Source organism: Coregonus lavaretus (genome assembly GCF_964263955.1).
Source record: "Coregonus lavaretus genome assembly, chromosome: 1".
NCBI lineage: Eukaryota > Metazoa > Chordata > Actinopteri > Salmoniformes > Salmonidae > Coregonus > Coregonus lavaretus.
The window spans coordinates 57465793-57487266 of record NC_139988.1 but is presented as its reverse complement, the minus strand read 5'-3'; the positions used below and the strand labels follow the sequence as shown (position 1 = coordinate 57487266).

Genomic DNA, 21474 nt, shown 5'->3' with positions numbered 1-21474 from the left:
CAATGCTAGGAACTAGTGTCAAGTTCAGGAGGCAATCAGTCAAAGTCAATGCTTAGTACTGTAGCAGTGTCACATTCAAGAGGGCACACTGTAGTAGAACATTTTGCAACAGGAAACAAATATCTGTGTTTTTAAATGGACAAATTCAGGTAGCACCTCCCTGTTTCAAAACAGTTTCTTCTTACTGAACACGACTCCAGTGAATATCATTACTGGGCCTCTTCCACGGTTTAACTTTTGAACTGACTGGTGTCACAACCCTGATGAACTGACTGGTGTCACAACCCTGATGAACTGACTGGTGTCATAACATAGTATATTTATCTTCTTATGCTGCATATAATATAATTTATACAGCATTTCCCTATTCTTATCATATGTTCTTGTGAACAGTTGCGCAGAAAGTCTAGTTTCAGTAGAGCTATGTTGTACTCTAGGTTTTACTGCATGTCTACAACTTTCCAAATGTATGCACTCACTAACTGTGTCGCTCTGGATAAGAGCGTCTGCTAAATGATTCAAATGTAAAAATGTAATGTAAAATAATAACACTGCAATGACTGGTCTATTTGGCACATCAGTCTGTACCCTGCTGTAGTGAGTTCCATCTAGCAAGAAAAGGTCAGTTCATTTTTCAGTCACAATATTGGAACTGGTTGTACCTCAACATAACTCCGTGGGAAGATGCCGACTCTGCCGTGATGCTCCCCTTCAAACCAATTATTATCCACCTGTCGAATGATGTACACAATGTCTCCCTTTTGAAATGGTAACTCCCTGAAAAAGAGGGCAACAACAAACATAGGTTAGCTATTGGATTCAACAATATGCAAAATAAAATATGAGCATTATGTCAAAGGCATATGAGCAATATGGCAAAGTAAGGCAGAAATATGACCACATATCAACCACATGAAACATTTCACTTTAAGACTCAGAATGAGGTCTACCCACGTGTAAATTGCTATGTGAGTGGAGATTAATCTAAACCACCATCAGTCACAGTAATGGTACATAGGCCTATATGTTACAGTCACAGTAATGGTACATAGGCCTGTATGTTACAGTCACAGTAATGGTACATAGGCCTATATGTTACAGTCACAGTAATGGTACATAGGCCTATATGTTACAGTCACAGTAATGGTACATAGGCCTATATGTTACAGTCACAGTAATGGTACATAGGCCTATATGTTACAGTCACAGTAATGGTACATAGGCCTATATGTTACAGTCACAGTAATGGTACATAGGCCTATATGTTACAGTCACATGATGATTACAACACACTAAAGCTTATATTTCGTTGCAGCTTAAAATATTGTGTGCATGTTCTTGAAATCCCTCCTGGTACAGTGAGGGAAAAAAGTATTTGATCCCCTGCTGATTTTGTAAGTTTGCCCACTGACAAAGACATGTTCAGTCTATAATTTTATTTAATAACAACAAAAAAATCCTGAAAAAACCCCACAAATGTTTTAATTTGATTTGCATTTTAATGAGGGAAATAAGTATTTGACCCCTCTGCAAAACATTACTTAGTACTTGGTGGCAAAACCCTTGTTGGCAATCACAGAGGTCAGACGTTTCTTGTAGTTGGCCACCTGGTTTGCACACATCTCAGGAGGGATTTTGTCCCACTCCTCTTTGCAAATCTTCTCCAAGTCATTAAGGTTTCGAGGCTGACGTTTGGACACTAGAACCTTCAGCTCCCTCCACAGATTTTCTATGGGATTAAGGTCTGGAGACTGGCTAGGCCACTCCAGGACCATAATGTGCTTCTTCTTGAGCCACTCCTTTGTTGCCTTGGCCGTGTGTTTTGGGTCATTGTCATGCTGGAATACCCATCCACGACCCATTTTCAATGCTCTGGCTGAGGGAAGGAGGTTCTCACCCAAGATTTGACGGTACATGGCCCCGTCCATCGTCCCTTTGATGCGGTGAAGTTGTCCTGTCCCCTTAGCAGAAAAACACCCCCAAAACATAATGTTTCCACCTCCATGTTTGACAGTGGTGATGGTGTACTTGGGGTCATAGGCAGCATTCCTCCTCCTCCAAACACGGCGAGTTGAGTTGATGCCAAAGAGCTCGATTTTGGTCTCATCTGACCACAACACTTTCACCCAGTTCTCCTCTGAATCATTCAGATGTTCATTGGCAAACTTCAGACGGGCCTGTATATGTGCTTTCTTGAGCAGGGGGACCTTGCGGGCGCTGCAGGATTTCAGTCCTTCACGGCGTAGTGTGTTACCAATTGTTTTCTTGGTGACTATGGTCCCAGCTGCCTTGAGATCATTGACAAGATCCTCCCGTGTACTTCTGGGCTGATTCCTCACCGTTCTCATGATCATTGCAACTCCACGAGGTGAGATCTTGCATGGAGCCCCAGGCCGAGGGAGATTGACAGTTCTTTTGTGTTTCTTCAATTTGCGAATAATCGCACCAACTGTTGTCACCTTCTCACCAAGCTGCTTGCCGATGGTCTTGTAGCCCATTCCAGCCTTGTGTAGGTCTACAATCTTGTCCCTGACATCCTTGGAGAGCTCTTTGGTCTTGGCCATGGTGGAGAGTTTGGAATCTGATTGATTGATTGCTTCTGTGGACAGGTGTGTTTTATACAGGTAACAAACTGAGTTTAGGAGCACTCCCTTTAAGAGTGTGCTCCTAATCTCAGCTCATTACCTGTATAAAAGACACCTGGGAGCCAGAAATCTTCCTGATTGAGATGGGGTCAAGTACTTATTTCCCTCATTATAATGCAAATCAATTTATAACATTTTTGACATGCATTTTTCTGGATTTTGTTGTTGTTATTCTGTCTCTCACTGTTCAAATAAACCTACCATTAAAATTATAGACTGATCATGTCTTTGTCAGTGGGCAAACGTACAAAATCAGCAGGGGATCAAATACTTTTTTCCCTCACTGTATGTGTGTCAATGAGTTTTACCCACTTTAGAGTCTCCGCTCTGAAGTCAAACCGAGCCAGGGCTGGAGTTCTCTGTAAACAAAAAGCAGGGACTGTTAGAAAATAAGCATGGATTAAGGAGACTCCCATGCCCTGTGACATCTACTGAACATTGGTTATTCAGTTCAGGCTGGTCTTGCATGCCAGGTTGCAAGGTTCACACAAAACGAACTTCTGGTTTATGTTCACAGTGAATTACTGGTGGTAGTTACAGTATATCTTTATATCCTGTAGTAAGATATTATTTATTCATAAAAATTGAGGCACATGAAAAGATGTCTCTCTCTTGTACATGTCCGCTGCAATAAACATTTTCCAAAGCATATAATGCACTGCAAATTAACATAATAATATAATATGCTTACAGAATGTATAAAAACATACCCATATAATCCAGAGTAACAATTTGTACTGGTTACATATAATGGTAATTAGTTAAAATGCTTAAATGTTTTTGAGTGCTAAATGTAACTTCTGAGCTCATTTGGTTGTTAGTTGTGCCCTTGCTCCCTGATCCACTAAGAATATTCTAGCAATGACAGGAATGAAACGACTCGTGACTGTTTCTGTCCGGTGGTAAATACTGAGCTACTGTGGGCTGCATAGATAGAGCACTGCCAAAAGAGCAGGCAGGCCGATTAAAATGTAGTAAATGTGTGTCAGGGAATACAGAGTGAAAGGCAGATTTATCATTATGATATACAGTATTTATTTATTTTGATTCTTATTTCACCTTTATTTAACCAGGTAAGCCAGTTGAGAACAAGTTCTCATTTACAACTGCGACCTGGCCAAGATAAAGCAAAGCAGTGCAATAAAAACAACACAGAGTTACACATGGGATAAAACAAAACATACAGTCAATAACACAATAGAACATCTATATACAGTGTGTGCAAATGTAGTAAGTTATGGAGGTAAGGCAATAAAATAGGCCATAGTGCAACATAATTACAATGTAGTATTAACACTGGAGTGATAGATGTGCAGAAGAAGATAGAGAGTGCAAATAGAGATACTGGGGTGCAAATGAGCAAAATAAATAACAATATGGGGATGAGGTAGTTGGGTGGGCTAATTTCAGAATGGCTGTGTACAGGTGCAGTGATCGGTAAGGTGCTCTGACAACTGATGCTTAAAGTTAGAGAGGGAGATAAGAGTCTCCAGCTTCAGAGATTTTTGCAGTTCGTTCCAGTCATTAGCAGCAGAGAACTGGAAGGAATGGCGGCCAAAGGAGGTGTTGGCTTTGGGGATGACCAGTGAGATATACCTGCTGGAGCGCATACTACAGGTGGGTGTTGCTTTGGTGACCAATGACCTAAGATAAGGCGGGGATTTGCCTAGCAGTGATTTATAGATGACCTGGAGCCAGTGGGTTTGGCAACGAATATGTAGTGAGGGCCAGCCAACGAAAGTGTACAGGTCACAATGGTGGGTAGTATATGGGGCTTTGGTGACAAAACGGATGGCACTGTGATAGACTACATCCAATTTGCTGAGTAGAGTGTTGGAGGCTATTTTGTAAATGACATCGCCGAAGTCAAGGATCGGTAGGATAGTCAGTTTTATGAAGATCTTGGCCCCGAAGACTGTAGTTCCAAGTAAGTGTCTACACACTGGAGCATTGTAATGAGCATTGTAATGAGATCTCAATCTTTTTTGACAACCATTTATCTCAAACTCTATTCTGTGTTGTAAAGGGCTGTCTGCTTCCCGAACAGCTTCGTAGTATGTTTGGCAGATGTATTTAGCTGGTCACTGAAAATAGAGTAGAGAGCATACTCTTTGTAAGTGTATGGTATTGTAAACAGGTATGTTGAAATGGTAAATCACATAAACATAATGGGTGAACAAAACTGTATTTTGTCCTAGCATGTTGTGTTAACCTATATTGTACTAACCTGTGCAAAGCGTTATGTTGAACCTTGGAATGTGTTTATAGCTACAACTACTATCACTACTACAATAGCTTCATTCATCAATATTCAGGCAAGGTCAAATCATGATGTAAAGATATTGAATCATTGTAGTCAGAGGGGTCATGCCCATAGGGGGCACAGGGGCACATGCCCCTCAGATTTGTCCTGTTTAAAAAATAAAAAACTACTAAAAAATATTTGTTGTTGTTATTTCTCTGTAATACTACTAGCCACCTAGCAAAATATCTCTTGATTAGATATGTATTCAACCCCCTGAGTCAATACATGTTAGAATCACCTTTGGCAGCGATTACAGCTGTGAGTCTTTCTAGGTAAGTATCTAAGAGCTTTCAACATTTGCCCATTATTCTTTTCAAAGTTCTTCAAGCTCTGTCCAATTGGTTGTTGATCATTGCTAGACAACCATTTTCATGTCTTGCCATAGATTTTCAAGCAGATTTAAGTCAAAACTGTAACTCGACCACTCAGGAACATTCACTGTCTTCTTGGTAAGCAACTCCTGTGTAGATTTGGCCTTGTGTTTTAGGTTATTGTTCTGCTGAAAGGTGAATTCACCTCCCAGTGTCTGGTGGAAAGCAGACTCAAATAAAATTGTATTTGTCACATGCTTCGTAAACAACAGGTGTAGACTAACAGTGAAATGCTTACTTACGGGCCCTTCCCAGAAAAAAATTATTTAAAAAAGGAAAAGTAGAATGAACCAGGTTTTCCTGTAGGATTGTGCCTGTGCTTCGCTCCATTCCCAGTCCTTAACGATTACAAGCATACCCATAACATGATGCAGCCACCACTATGGTTGAAAATATGGAGAGAGGTACTTAGTAATGTGTTGTATTGGATTTTCCCCAAACATAAAACTTTGTATTCAGGACAATAAGTTAATTGCTTTGCCACATTTTTTGCATTATTACTTTAGAATAATTGTATTCTGTACATGCTTCCTTCTTTTCACTCTGTCAATTAGGTTAGTATTGTGGAGTAACTACCATGTTGATCCATCTTCAGTTCTCCTATCACAGCCATTAAACTCCTTTAAAGTCACCCATTGGCCTCATGGTGAAATCCCTGAGCAATTTCCTTCCTTTCCAGCAACTGAGTTAGTTTGGAAGGACGCCTGTATCTTTGTAGTGACTGGGTGTATTGATACACCATCCAAAGTGTAATTAATAACTTCACCATGCTCAAAGGAATATTCAGTGTCTGCTCCATCTACCAACAGGTGCCCTTCTTTGTGAGGCATTGGAAAACCTCCCTGGTCTTTGTGGTTGAAACTGTGTTTGAATCTGTGTTTGAAATTCACTGCTCGACCGAGGGCAGTGATAATTGTATGTGTGGAGTACAGAGATTGAGGTAGTCATTCAAAAATCTTGTTAAACACTATTATCGCACACAGAGTGAGTACATGCAACTTCAGGCTATCAATCAAGTTAAAGTAGCTATACTGAACAAAAATATAAATGCAACATGTAAAGTGTTGGTCCCATGTTTCAGGAGCTGAAAATAAAAGATCCCAGAAATGTTCCATACGCACAAAAAGCTTATTTCTCTCAAGTTTTGTGCAGAAATTAGTTTACATCCCCGTTAAGAGAACATTTCTCCTTTGCCGAGATAATCCATCCACCTGACAGGTGTGTCATATCAAGAAGCTGATTAAACAGCATGATAATTACACCAGGTGCACCTTGTGCTGGGGTCAATAAAAGGCCAATCTAAAATGTGCAGTTTTGTCACACAACACAATGCCACAGATGTCTCAAGTTGAGGGAGGGAGCGTGCAATTTCTGTCTGTAATAAAGCCCTTTTGTGGGAAAAGGCTTATTCTGATTGGCTGGGCCTGGCTCCCAAGTGGGTGGGCCCATGCCCTCCCAGGCCCCTGCCCAGTCATGTGAAATCCATAGATTAGGGCCTAATTTATTTATTTAAATTGACTGATTTCCTTATATGAACTGTAACTCAGTAAAATCGTTGAAATTGTTGCATGTTGCATTTGTATTTTTGTTCAGTATAGCTTGTCTAACTATCTTAGCTGGCATGCCTGCTGGCAAGGCTGGTAGACTTTTAAAAAATAAAGAAATAACCACCAGTCAGGAGGATACAGACAGCTCAAGATGTATGCTTAGAATTAAGCATAAATGATTATAGCTCTAGATTGCAGGACAAAAGCTGTTTCAGGTGTTTGAAAAATCCAAAATTCTCCAACTTTCGGACGCGGGGCCTAGCCCCACTGCTCACATACTTTGTGCCTCATCTGATGTTTGGGGTGCATGATGCCCCTGGTTATAGTCATGAGTGGGTGTTGACCATAATAAGCAGTAAAAAAAGCAGAACAATGATTCAAGTCAGAGTTACTAATGCCCTAATCACTAACATCTGACTGCAATGTACAGCATTTGCTTCAACCCTTTGAAGTCTGGTCACAGCTGACGAAACCATCTGTAAAAGCAGGAACCCCACTGACTCTCCTCCCCTCCCCCCCACCCACCCACCCACCCACCTGTCATTTTGCACAATGAGAGGGATGGTACTGTACTGCACCTCTGATCCGGATTTCCTCTTGTCTGCTTCGTTGATGTTGAGCAGGTCTCCGAAACGTTCGTTAGTGATGAACTGGTGGTGGGTGGGAACGATTCCCGTGTGTCGCCTCGATGCTGTGTCAGCCTCCTCCTGTTCCCTCTTCAGCCGTCGCTGCTCTTCCAAGATTTTCTGTCAGGGAAACATACAATTTTCTGCAAGTCATTTATTTTGTATTTCACTTGTTTTTGCATGCCACATTAATAGTTCTAAGGACGACGGGCATTTTCAAGATGGAGATGATCAGTAAAGCAATTTTTAGTATACACTGAACAGTTTTTAGTTACATTTATTGTTCAAAAAGGAGAGTGAAGCCCTATCAGATTTTGTTGAGAGAGGACTACAAAAGAAATGTTGCAGAAACTATAAACAAACGATAAAAAAACATTACCTCTTTATCTCCATGGCGTCTCCTGACCACATCATCCTGACCGTCACCAAGGTCTACATGGGTCAAGTAGTCTGAATCTAATACGAAAAATAAATTCATTATGTCCTGAAATTCTCCAAAGGGATTCAACATTTTCCCATAACAGAGTTCATCAATAGTACTGCTTTCAATATCTATAATATAAAAAATAAAAATAAATAGCCCTAACCTTATTGCAATACCACTATTCCAATAGATTTATAAAACTTATTTTGACAAAGCAGGGGAACACTGTAAAATATAGAACTAGACATGCTCTGAAGAAAAGGTGTCATTTGCAGTATGATAACGGAAAAATACACATACTGAAAAAAACATATTCCCACATGCACAAAACAATAAACACAGTAACACACTATGACTCAGCTTTATTTAGCCTGTTGTTTATGAAAAAATACCAAAAAAGGTTGATGGCTATAGAGGAAACAAAATACTGTATAAAACATTCAGATAAAAAATGGTGACTTATGATATGGTTGATGTACAATGTAAATGCATATCACCCATCACCAATGTTTAATGCTTCATCCCAGTCATCACTAACTGTACTACACTACTCATCTTGCTTCCCACCCAGCCATTAGCAATAGACATTTCACCATACCTCAAACCAAACACCATAAGAAAACCCTTATAATTACCAACCTCTGAGACATAAATCCATGTATTACACAGAATATTTACAGGAAATACCAATATCAGCTATAATGAAATAAGAGGGAAGCACATAGTCTCTCTACTTGAAATTCCAGTCTTGTCAGAATGATAAAATAAAGGATGACAGATGAAAACAGACCCCTGACACAGCACATTTGCTTACCCCAAAACTGACAAAACCCAAAAGCACATAGCCTTATAAAAGACATGGTAACACATTACTTGAGGGTGTATACTGCATAGCCATAAAAATAGCCTACACCAACATTACATGCCATTTTACATGAAGTTCAATACATTTTTATCTAAATTGATCCCATTTTAGCCAATCTGCTTTTACACAATTCAGAGAAGTGTCATGTAATGGTCATGTAGGACTCTGACATTTGTATGTAGCTATGTATAACTCCTTAAGTTGTGAGAATGCACTAAAGTTACAAAAGTGTTTTGTGATGAGTTTATGGAAAAAAAATGTTTGTCGGGCAAGAAAATTGAATCGAAACTGTAATGGAGGCTGCATTGTCACTTTGTGACACACCACACAGACTAAAAAGATGAAAGGTGGTATTATCACGTTGTGAAAAATACAGATACAATGTGAAGAAGAAAAGCTTGGAGAAAAAACACAATGAGTGGCCAGAGAGATCGGCACAGGTGTGTGGGAGAAGGGACACTCAGGTGAAAATATGGAGAGGAGATAGCCACCTCTTCGGTGCGCTGCCAGCGGCTGCAGAAGATTCCCATTGGCGTCCAAGACTCCCCTATTAGTCAGGTTGCTGTCACTGTCGGATGGCGCACCTTCCCCGTTGCCCAGCCTCTCCAGTACCTCCAAGGAAGAGAGGCGCTGTGGGATGAGGGGCCTGGGATCATAGAAATGGGTCTGTGACGTTTGACCTGCCATCACCTTAGTGGCTGAGAGAGTCTTTTTGGCCTGGTGAGACTGGAGAGACCTTCTCACCCTGAACGGTGCAGGGCCCATGAGGAAGTGGTTTGAGGGGAGAGAGGAGGAGTTCTTTATTTTCTCCTGGGTGGACAGTTTATCCTGCTGGGCCATGGCCTCCTGCTGCCTTTCATGCCGCCGGATAGTGGTGAAGCGGGTATAGGAGGCTGGGCAGGAGCCTTTGCACTTGCTGCTGGGTTTAAGATGGTGGTGGTTGTGGAGGTTGTGTGGGGGAGCGGACGGGGTGACTGGTGATGGGGGACTGTTTGAGGTTCTGGAGATAGTGACCTCTGGGGGTTTCTCAGTTGGTACTGGGGCTTTCTCTGTGGGGCCGTGCTGCTCTGTCTCTGCCTCAGTCCCAGAGAGGGACTCGGCTCTCAGTGTGCCACTGTACTCAGAGGATGCCACCTCCTCCACTATCTCACTGCCTGACAGAAACGCCTCGTCTCGGGCCGCCTTGCCCTCTGTGTCCTCAAGAGGGCAGCCCTCTAACAGCCTAGCGTGCCCAGGGTCAGTGACCAGCAGCGACTCAGCCGAGACAGCGGACGCCATGAAGACGTCGGCGGGGCTGTGGTTGTGGGTGAGGCTCTGGCCGGTGGGTAGCGTTGGCATGGAGGAGGAGCGTGTGGGAGATGGGCTGGAGCGCTGGGTGATCAGCTCAAACTCCGACACCCGCGACGACACGGCCTCCCGCCTGGGAATGTTCCCCCCTGCCTCGTCCCCCTCCCTATCAATTCCATTGACCCCCACCTTCTCGAATAGGCAGGTCAGGCTACGGACACTCCCGTGGGGACTGGAGCCCACCGAGCAGGAAGGCCTCTGGATACTGTGCATGTTCCGGTACAGGGTGGAGAACTCGGATGTGCTCCTTCTAGTCGCAGGGCTGCCATTTTTTAAACCAGTCTCAGAGTCAAGGGGGAGACCATTGGAGTTTTTGTGCGTGTTTGAGTTTAGTCCGCTCTCCTGGGCCTCTGCTCCTGTGCTCCCTGTGTATATATCCTCAAAGCTGTGTGCCTTTGGGTGCCTGGCAGGTGCAGTCCTCCTGTCCTGGCTGTCATCACTAGGGGGTATCAGCTTATGTTTGAACTTAGAGGGGAGGATTTGGGGTATGCAGGCTTTGGCAGCAGATAAGGGCTTCTTATTCTTACACTGGTAACCTAGGGCATTACTGGCAAGAACTGATCGACTATTTACAGAAGAGCATGGTGAAATTATATAGCCATTCCCACCTTGATAATCCACTGGAAAGCATGCAGGACAACAGAATAAACAGCATATTAGGTTAATGGTCACAAATTCACACACACTGAAAATAACACAGGGTCAACACATTTCTAAAGTAAAGACAACTTCCATCAAAAGTTGATGAGGGAGAAAAGAACTTGATGCATTTCACATCAAGTAACAAATGACTTTGTTATACTATTAGTAATGCCACTTGTAAAATCAAATAAAATGTTTTGATTTTAGTGGAGCAGTGAAAATGTTGATTTTGAATAGTCCTAGAAATGCATGTTAAGTGTCTTGTATTTTCACTGGACCTGATATGCTTATTCAATCACAATTATTAATAATTAAATGATTAGTGATCGTAAACAGTAACATAAAAGAGGTGAAACAACAGAAAGGGCAAAGAGCAGGGCAGTACGTCATGCATGAAATGCTATGTGATGTAATGTTGGTAAGCTTGCTGTTCGAACATCAAATTAAATAACAGATTACATTTTCTAATATTTGCCTCTAAATCTCAGACCAGAATCCACAGTAGCTTTGATATCAGTATAAACTAAAATGATGCAATAAACAGCTCATAAGAGTTCATAAGAAATACAAACTACTCTGTAAGCTACTGTTGCCCATCGACACACTACTTATGAACTAGACCTCAGCATTGAGGAATTGGAACGCCCTTTACTTTTTGCAGCTAACCCAAAAAGCACTTCCTTCTCAGGGTCCATCACAGGACACAGTCTGAAATAGAACTGTCAAAACAGCAAGGTCATACACGCCACTGTGAGCCACTACAACATAATATTCTGTAAGACACACCTGCGGGGATGAGTAGTTATGGTTGATTCTCACCTCTGAGTAAGAAATGTGCTAGTAATGCCACATACTGTAATGTGCTAGTCCTACCACAGTAAGGAATTACACATCCCAGTAGGGAATGATGACACATAACCGCCACCAGCTGTTGTGAAACAACTCTACAGGGATGTAGCCTACAGCAGAAGGCTGTAAATGCTCATTAGCATTATGCTAATGTATCTGTATTTTTGGCTCAGTCATATCTCCCCTCAGTATCCTGTTTGAGCAACCACACACTGAATAAGTTGAATACTCATGTTATTTCCATGAATATGATATTATAATCTTAGCCACTAGAAAGGCCTGCAGGAAGCAAAGTTCTGTGACAACAAAGTGTGCCATTACTGTTTGAAAGAGCATGAAGCAGGACCACATGATGAAGCAGGACCACATGATGAAGCTCTCTCTGTACTTTATCTTGCTCTGTTGTAATGGACTGTAACTGAGTGTCCACAGAGCTGAGATGGTGTGTCTCTGGCAAGACATAATGAGAGAGCGTGCTAGTCAGTTGACTTTGGCTCAAGATGACTCTGGGCGGAATTCCCTTTATAGCAGTTTCCCAAATTGTATGGAAACGGGACATCAGTCAAGACTTTTATAGAATAGGGACTTGAACTTCAGTCAAGTTATCTGGTATCTTTGTTTCACGATACAGTACTGGCCATCTAAAATAATTTTGTAGAGAAAAAAATATGTATTATTAATTGAGGAGCGCAGACAGCTTACATAAACTAATAATACCTCTACAAAGAATACATTTGTGCATCTGGCAAAAACAAAAACAAACTCCAAACGGACTGGCAATAAACTATAGACTTCAGGCCTTGCTTGGCCAGTTGGAATTCCAGTTATGTTATGTATTGGAGCAACATCGCCATGCAGTGCCCGATCTGTCATTTCCTTTCTTCACCCCCTCCCTCCTTTCCTCCCCTTCCCTCCTTTCCTCTCCTCCCCCTCGCATTTCTCTCCCCTGGTCATGTGCGCAGGAATTCCATCCTTTGACCTCTCTCTGACAGCTGACTTCCTCATGCCTAACCACCCTGCTGTGTCCCTCTTGTTTATCTCACCCCTGTCTGGCCTAGCCTACAAAACCAGAGCACTGTTTATCTTCCCCTTTCCTCCCCAATAGTCCCTTCACCTGGACCTTTTCTCCCTGGCTTTAGGACACTCTGGAGCCCTGCCCCTAAGCCTCTCCAACGACTGCCTGGCCTGCAGAGGAAGATAACTGTAGGACGAGGGGATAACCCAAGGTTAGCCTGATAGCCTCCATTGAGTTTGGTGAAACATCCATGACATCAATGATTTAAAAAATAAACGGCTGAAAAAAGATTTATGCTGCAAGATGATTGGCCTCTGGTGTGATAACCTGAAGCAAAAACATATGTGGATTTCAACACAAAGTTAAAAGGAAACACATGTATCCCTAACAGATACTTTTATGATCCAACATCCCCACAAGTCATTTGGTTCCATCTGAGTGGTAAAACCCCCTTTCAGAGTCCCACTTTGAAGCCAGTTCAGTACCCCTCTTTACTGGCAGCATGTGTGGAGTGGAATCCTACCTTTGGAGGAGGTGCTGGCATGGCGCTTGTTGAGGGCCCGCAGACCTTGCAGGGGAATGTCGCCGCCCTCCAGGACGTTCTTGTAAACATGGCGGTCGCATTCTGGAGCCGCTGGCTCGCTGCCGGATGATCCTTCGTCCTTCTCCACCTCGCTGTGTACGGCCTTACAACCGGAGCTAGAGCAAAACATGGAGAAAATAATGATTCAACCAAAGCAGCTTGACTCAGAAAGCCTGATTAGGACTAGACTATATGTTCACACAGCTAGCTAGCTAGAAGAAAGCATGCTGTAATACATGCCAGTGTTGGTAATTAAGTGCAGTTTAATTGAGTAAAACAATTTGCGTAACATGCATTTAATGAAAAGATAAAGAAGCATTTTTATTTTTATTGACGCAGTTTTGTGAGTTGCCATATGGTTAGGCTTATCTTACACATTCTGTGGTTGATTACTTGTTGATTCAGCCTTTTTGTTTATTTTTATTAGGGGAACATGAAGAGTGTAAAGATGCTTTTATATAAGCATGCCTGGAATTTGGACCTTGACGTAAAATAAAAAAGCACTCTACTTGTGCTCACTGCCCTTAACTTTGCATTCCACGGGGGCCAATGGGAGAGATTTCTAAAAAATATTGTCTGAACGTTCTCACGTTACTCTGCTATGCCATGCACCTGTACTTTTTTTTAGGGTTACTCTACTTCAGATGCCACTGTCTGAGGAGAGAGCTTGACGCCTCCCTGTCTTTCTATTTGTGCTGCCATGCATGAGTGGAGGCCATTAAACTAACAACAATTCCCAGTAACGGTAGTAAATCATGTGGAAAAATTAAACAACACTTGACAACAACTTTTTAGAGTGGGGTAACTTCAGCACAGTGAATTGCTCCACCCACAGTATCTCTACAGGGTAACACAACAGTAGTCTAATTCCCATTGCAGGATATTCCACTTTCCTGTGCTGTAAACGAACAACAAACAAACATTTGGAAAGACAATAGACAAATATTTGAGACCAGAAGTGAAGTGCAGTGAGGCATGAGGGGAGTAGCAGGGTTTCCCCAAATTAGTTTGGCCCTCTTACAATAATGCCAGGTTAAAGTGTAGTTCCTGCAGTTGAACGACCAGAAGCGCCCTCTAGTGGACGCATGGGTGAAACGTTCTATTGTTCATAATTTCATAATTAATTAACATGATAAAAATATTGAGAAATCCGGTGTTTCTATATCAAATGGTTTGGTTATATTTCAGTCTTCTGTGATATAATTGTAGTATTGGGATGCAAACTCTAAATTGAATACATTTCAGCTCTATACAGACATGGTACAGGTGTCTTCTTTTTTTAAACCCATAACCATGTGTGTGAGGTGTATACTTTTGTTTCGAAATATAGATTTGTTTTAAGATTACCAAGAAACACTGTGTGACCCTGATTTAGCCCACTGCATTAAAACGTTAACAGGAAGAACCATGCCTCCTTGTTCCTTTATTTAACACCCTCAACAATAACCTTTTTCATAGTTCTCAGAACTCAAATGTGAATAGTCTAACGACTGAATACTGTCTGTGCACGTCTGTTGCTGACCTATCTTGAACTCAAAGCCAAAAATATATATTTTGGTCCCTTGTTTGTACACGCCTGTATATGGTAAGCAATGTGGTATACAACAATGAGGTAAATGTGTACTAGAAAGTTCTTGAATATAGGCTATTCCTTTAATTTAAAAGAAACCCCAGTAAACTCTCACCCCCTAAACATGTGTCTCGTAACCCTTTGAGGAAAGTCTGTGGGATTTATGGCTTAATCTCAGGAGTTTACAATTTTAAACTAATTTCTTAAAGGGATGATAGATATGGTTTCTACACAAACTGTTGTGATGCAATACTTGCATCATGAACATTAATAAACATTATAAAATCAAAACCAGCTTGGTCCAATGAAGCAGTCTGAATGTTTTGTAGAACAAACATTAAAGTAATGTGCAAATGTGATTGGCTGTTGACCAGAAACATAGTCAAAGAAACCCCAGTAAACTTTCACCCCCTAAACAAGTGTCTTGTAACCCTTTGAGGAAAGTCTGTGGGATTTATGGCTTAATCTCAGGAGTTTACAATTTTAAACTAATTTCTTAAAGGGATGATAGATATGGTTTCTACACAAACTGTTGTGATGCAATACTTGCATCATAAACATTAATAAACATTATCAAATCAAAACCAGCTTGGTCCAATGAAGCAGTCTGAATGTTTTGTAGAAAAAACATTAAAGTAATGTGCAAATGTGATTAGCTGTTGACCAGAAACATAGTTTTTGCATATTTTAAAATGCCCATAACAACTTGGGGCAGATGATGCGACAAGTTACTAAACATATTTCTTAGACTTTTACAAATACATGTTAAAAAAAAATAAAGGCTTTCAGAAATCCATCTAGACTATAGAAATAAGTTAAAACATGCAGTATTCATAAAATATGACATAATATAATAAGTGCACAGACAGATTTATCTGTTAATTAATTCATTCCAATACAGTGCATGGCAATATCAATAACCTGTGTTACTTAATATCCAATGAGCTGGCGACAATGAATGACGTCAAAGATTCATGAGACCAATAAACTATTCAAAAGAGTTAGGGAATATCATGCTGTGAAATCCAAATATAAGTTTGGGGAGAGATGGAAAGTTCCAAGCAGAAATGGTGGGAGAACTTTCAGCCATTGGACAACAAGAATGTCACCATGGCTAGGGCTAGAATTCCTTACATTTGATTGCAGAAACAGAAATAGCGCACATAAATCTCTGCTGACAAAAACAAATATCAAAGTCGTAACGCTGCTGGTTTGCTTACTGATCAAACACCCACTTTCATATCAAAGTTATTGTTATAGGATACAGGCTGGCTTCACACACCCACTCTGGGGAGATAATGGATAAAGTTACGTAGCTGTAGAGGTGGAATAGAGCGGTGTTCCCGGTCTCTCTCCACACAAATGACATCCAGGTTTGACTCGGGGGCTGTTTGCTTTCAGCTTTAAATAAATCGCCATATAGTAACCATGTCCCCACCACCACCACCTCCTCGACTACTATCCCCCCCAAAACCTCTCAAGACAGAGGACACACTGTACTGGCAGCTTTTACCCCCGTTAATCAGAACCTCTCTCTTTCGCTCAGGAAGCAGCAGGAGTCTCCCCCCTTCCCTGTATGGGGAAATCTCCACAGGGTGTTCAAATGCTTAAAATCCCCTGCTGACAGTACTCCTAAAACGTGCCCTAAACACAGACAAACACACGTTTTGGAATGGATAAGCACTAAGACAGAAGCATAGAGGTAAGAGAAGTATGGACTTACTACTGCTGTAGGTCGGAGGGTGTTTCCAGGGGGCTAAAAGAGGGGGCACTCTGCAACAGACCAAACAAAGAAGTCATTGATAAATCCACAGGAAGGTCTCTTCCAGCTAGAATAGAAGCAGGAGCATTAGCTGTGGTGACGGTCTCTCTTTTCTCGCTCTCTCGTGTGTCTGTCTGAAGTGTCTCCAAAGCCTGGGATTCTTAACTCTGCTGAACGAGGCTTTTACATGGAGGAGCAAGCGTGTGTTTTTGCATTCATGCAAGTTGGAGAAAACAAGCAGCAGTGAAGTGGGGTGGAGGGTGTGGGCGTGCATCGGTCAGAGGCGTCCATGAGGGGAGGGGGATGTCACTAGGTTCAGCCAATGAGCTGGTGTCTATCACAGAGGGCCTCTCTTTTGTCTGGTATTGAGTCACTCTCATTACCACTGGACAATTAACCAGCTGGTGGTGCAAACAGGCCAAATTACACACACACACAAATATTGTCACAGTATAATGCAGATAACAACAATCCCAAAACACAATAAAAGCCTTGAGAAACACAGTCAGAGGCATTACAATAACACACAAATAACGTAAAACTGACACAATGCCATATAGTATAAGCACAGGCAGACATACACAAACAAACGAGGAAAGGGTGAGTGAATACGTTTGTTTATAGGACTATGCCGTGCGAGCTGACAAAACACGTAGTTATCTTATTTGATGTTATTCTGGGGCGGTTACTAACCCTAAAACACAGGGAGAGCCATTCGCTGGTGGGGTAGCACCCGCTAGCGCTTTTAATGGTTTAGAGCTCGCTAATTTTAGCCCACTGTTTCTGTTGCTTTTCTCCATGCGGACGTCACAGAGTTTAAAAATAACAAACATGACAGGCGGGCTATGAATAAAAGCACAAGTGTTGTTTGCAAATAAGATTACACAATCCCAAGCGCCAGCCTGGCCCTTCTAGTAGCACCTCTCCCCCAACCACACATCTCCACCCCCGCCCCATCCCAAACAGATGACCAGACCAGACCAGTAGCATACTGCACAAGCTCATTTCCCACAACATGCCTTCCCTCTGGTTGCCAGGGGAGAAGGATCATTAATAACCTTTCAAAATGAATGCCTATCTTTATAAGACCAGAATTCAGCCTGGCAGGTCTATAGACTAATCTATTTATAAAGCCAAATGTTCCACAGGCACCTTACCCCTTCTTCGAGAACATGCCACCACCACTGAATTATCTGTGTCTTTTCACTCTCTTGTCTTCCTATCAATCTCTGTCTGACAGAACTGGGTTCAAACACTTTTGGAAATAATTTCAAATACTTTAGCTGGGCTCGATTGAGCTTGCCTGGCGCAATGAAGCCAGAATAGTTGCAAATCTGCAAACCCCACACATCTGGCACTACAAGAAGGCTAAAGTAAATGCTAAAAGAATTTGAAATACTATAAATAGTATTTGAATCCACGTCTGCTGACTGATCTCCCAGTCCCTCTCAACAGGGGATTTAATGGATGGTGTCCCCTGGTACTTGTGAGTATTTGAGCTGACACTACACTGCTCTGATGGAAAATAATCAGGAAATAGGAGTGAGAGACTTACCTGAACTAAAGGAAGGGGATCTCATTCTGATTATTTACAAGAGATTTACAAGCCTAGGGATTCCCATTAAATGTATGGGCAGGTGAAATAACAATTACAAGTTGAAAATATGTTATGCAAAGGTTCACTATGATTTAACCTTCAATGTGAAACATTCCATATAAAGTGGAGTACAAAATAATATTACTAACGATGGAAAGTTCATTTGCATGAACAATTGTCACTAGCATGCCAAGATCCCTGAAGTCAAACAATGACTTCAGACAGATATTGCAGACATCTGATGTCTCTTCGTGTGGTTTGACCGGAAATTAAGGGACACATAAAATATTAGAAGCTGTTTACGAATCTAGGCGGATGAAGGTACTGTGAATTCCCTTCTCTTGACGTGTCAGTGGAACACTGTGTTAACAATGTTTGCACATTTTCCAAACAGGTGTCTGTGATGACTTTGCTGCAAGGATATATATATATATATATATGCCAACATTGCAGGTTGGGTATCTGTGTGCGTTGTTTATTCACATTCAAAAATAGGAATCATGAGTGTAAATGGGAGCCTTTCCTTCCAAAAGCAAATGCTTATTTGTTTAGACAAGTTCTCATAAAAACATCAGCTCCCCTAGCATGTTGTTACTGTTATAGCTGTATCTGTATCCCCTCAGCACGAGTACTTCAGAGAGAAAGGTTAAGTCTAGAACTGAGGTTAAATATGAAAACACAATGAGCTGAGGGGATTATGGGTTACTTCCAGTCGAACATTCAAGTCGCGGAGAGGTTCATAATGGGTGCCTCCCAAATGGCACCCTAGTCCCTATATAGTGCACTACTTTTGACCAGGGACCATCTGGCTCTGGTCAAAAGCAGTGCACTATATAGGGACTAGGGTGCCATTTGGGATGCACCGGCAATATCATTCAGTGTATGAATCAGTACAGAGTCCGACACTTTATTAGTGGCCCCACATGCAGCTGCCCCCTCAGTGACCGCTTACGCCAGACAGACTAGTCACTGACGGAGTCACTCAGTCGGAACACAGAAGGCCAAAACGTTCTTCTTAACCATAGATATGTATGGTATTCTGCTTCCATTTCGCCTTGTATGTCCATGGAGCTGTGATTGAATGTGACTGTGATCATATGAATTTCGAGGCCTCTGTCTGTGAGCTCATGCATAAGTCGTGACCTTTGAGAAGTATTAATGGTTGATGTGATTAAACAAGAATGTCAGTTCATCGATCTGGTTATGACCTTGCTTTTGGAGCGACACGGATTGTGATCATAAGACAATGCACTACAAGTATAACAAGTCAGAAAACCACTTAATCTATTGTTAGATCGATATGCTGTCAAGAAACCAATAAACTCCTGGACTTAGGCAAAGAAAAAAAGAATATACAGTACCAGTCAAAAGTTTGGACACACCTACTCATTCAAGGGTTTTTCTTTATTTTTACTATTTTCTACATTGTAGAATAATAGTGAAGACATCAAAACTATGAAATAACACATATGGAATCATGTAGTAACCAAAAAAGTATTAAACAAATCAAAATATATTTTAGATTCTTCAAAGTAGCCACCCTTTGCCTTGATGACATCTTTGCACACTCTTGGCATTCTCTCAACCAGCATCATGAGGAATGCTTTTCCAACAGTCTTGAAGGAGTTCCCACATATGCTTAGCACTTGTTGGCTGCTTTTCCTTCACTCTGCGGTCCAACTTATCCCAAACCATCTCAATTGGGTTGAAGTCGGGTGATTGTGGCAGCCAGGTCATCTGATGCAGCACTCCATCACTCTCCTTCTTGGTCAAATAGCCCTTACACAGCCTGGAGGTGTGTTTTGAGTCATTGTCTTGTTGAAAAACAAATGATAGTCCCACTAAGCGCAAACCAGATGGGATGGCGTATCGCTGCAGAATGCTGTGGTAGCCATGCTGGTTAAGTGTGCCTTGAATTCTAAATAAATCACTGACAGTGTCACCAGCAAAGCACCCCCACACCATCACACCTCCTCCTCCATGCTTCACGGTGGGAACCACATATGCAGAGATCATCCGTTCACCTATAGTGCGTCTCAAATTTGGACTCATCAGACCAAAGGACAGATTTCCACCAGTCTAATGTCCATTGCTCGTGTTTCTTGGCCCAAGCAAGTCTCTTCTTATTATTGGTGTCCTTTAGTAGTGGTTTCTTTGCAACAATTCGACCATGAAGGCCTGATTCTCCTCTGAACAGTTGATGTTGAGATGGGTGTTTGTTACTTGAACTCTGTGAGGTGCAATCTGAGGTGCAGTTAATTGCCGATTTCTGAGGCTGGTAACTCTAATGAACTTATCCTTGATGTTTATTGCGACTGCACTAGAAGAATGATGGACTGTTGTTTCTCTTTGCTTATTTGAGCTGTTCTTGCCATAATATGGACTTGGTATTTTACCAAATAGGGCTATCTTCTGTATACCACCCCTACCTTGTCACAACACAACTGATTGGCTCAAACGCATTAAGAAGGAAATAAATTCCACAAATTAACTTTTAACAAAGCACACCTGTTAAATGAAATGCATTCCAGGTTACTACCTCATTAAGCTGGTTGAGAGCATGCCAAGAGTGTGCAAAGCTGTCATCAAGGCAAAGGGTGGCTACTTTGAGGAATCTCAAATATAAAATATATTTTGATTTGTTTAACACATTTCTGCTTACTACATGATTCCATATGTGTTATTTCATAGTTTTAATGTCTTCACTATTATTCTACAATGTAGAAAATAGTCAAGATTAAGAAAAACCCTGGAATGAGTAGGTGTGTCCAAACTTTTGACTGGTACTGTATATACAGTATATATACAGTATATATACAGTATTATATATATATATATATATTGTGAAAGAATACTCAGGTTTCCTCCTTAGGTTGATCGTCACGTGTTACATGGACATACATGGAGTCAAGAGTCACTAGACCTTCCAAGAAGGAGCCATCATCCCATGGGCACTCTAAGAATTCATAGAGGTTACAAGCAGCCTGTATCACATATAGAGTCACCATAACCGAGAAGAGATATGCCAATCAAACCCCAATGTGCCGGGATGTCTAGCCCACCCATTGAGGGTCAAATACTACACATACCAGGTGTAGCTGGAGCTTTGAGTTAGTCAGACATCAAATTGAGCTCATCTGGAAACCATCCTACTTGGAGGCCAAGTTTTTAGTATTACCCCCTCCTAATCCTAATATAACCAACCAGGAGTTGCATGGCAGGAGTTGCTGGAGTCTGAGTCAGACAAGACTTTCCATGGATACCACTGTGACTCAAAGACAAGGTTGGGAAGATGAGAGATTCCTAAGCTTGCCCTGTGTTTAGCT

At 41.6% G+C, this 21474-nt stretch overlaps 1 protein-coding gene across 1 annotated transcript in view; it reads right to left on the bottom strand.

Moving 5' to 3' along the window:
* The window catches only part of LOC311127947 (sorbin and SH3 domain-containing protein 1-like), a 102058-nt gene that overhangs the window by 12270 nt on the left and 68314 nt on the right, over nt 1-21474 (bottom strand). The window contains exons 14-20 of the mRNA XM_084159849.1: nt 16513-16562; nt 13160-13335; nt 9275-10750; nt 7874-7950; nt 7447-7614; nt 2958-3004; nt 663-777 (exon numbers count right to left, since the gene is read on the bottom strand). Coding sequence (XP_084015975.1) covers nt 663-777; nt 2958-3004; nt 7447-7614; nt 7874-7950; nt 9275-10750; nt 13160-13335; nt 16513-16562 — 2109 coding nt within the window. The remainder of the gene's footprint in view (nt 1-662; nt 778-2957; nt 3005-7446; nt 7615-7873; nt 7951-9274; nt 10751-13159; nt 13336-16512; nt 16563-21474) is intronic.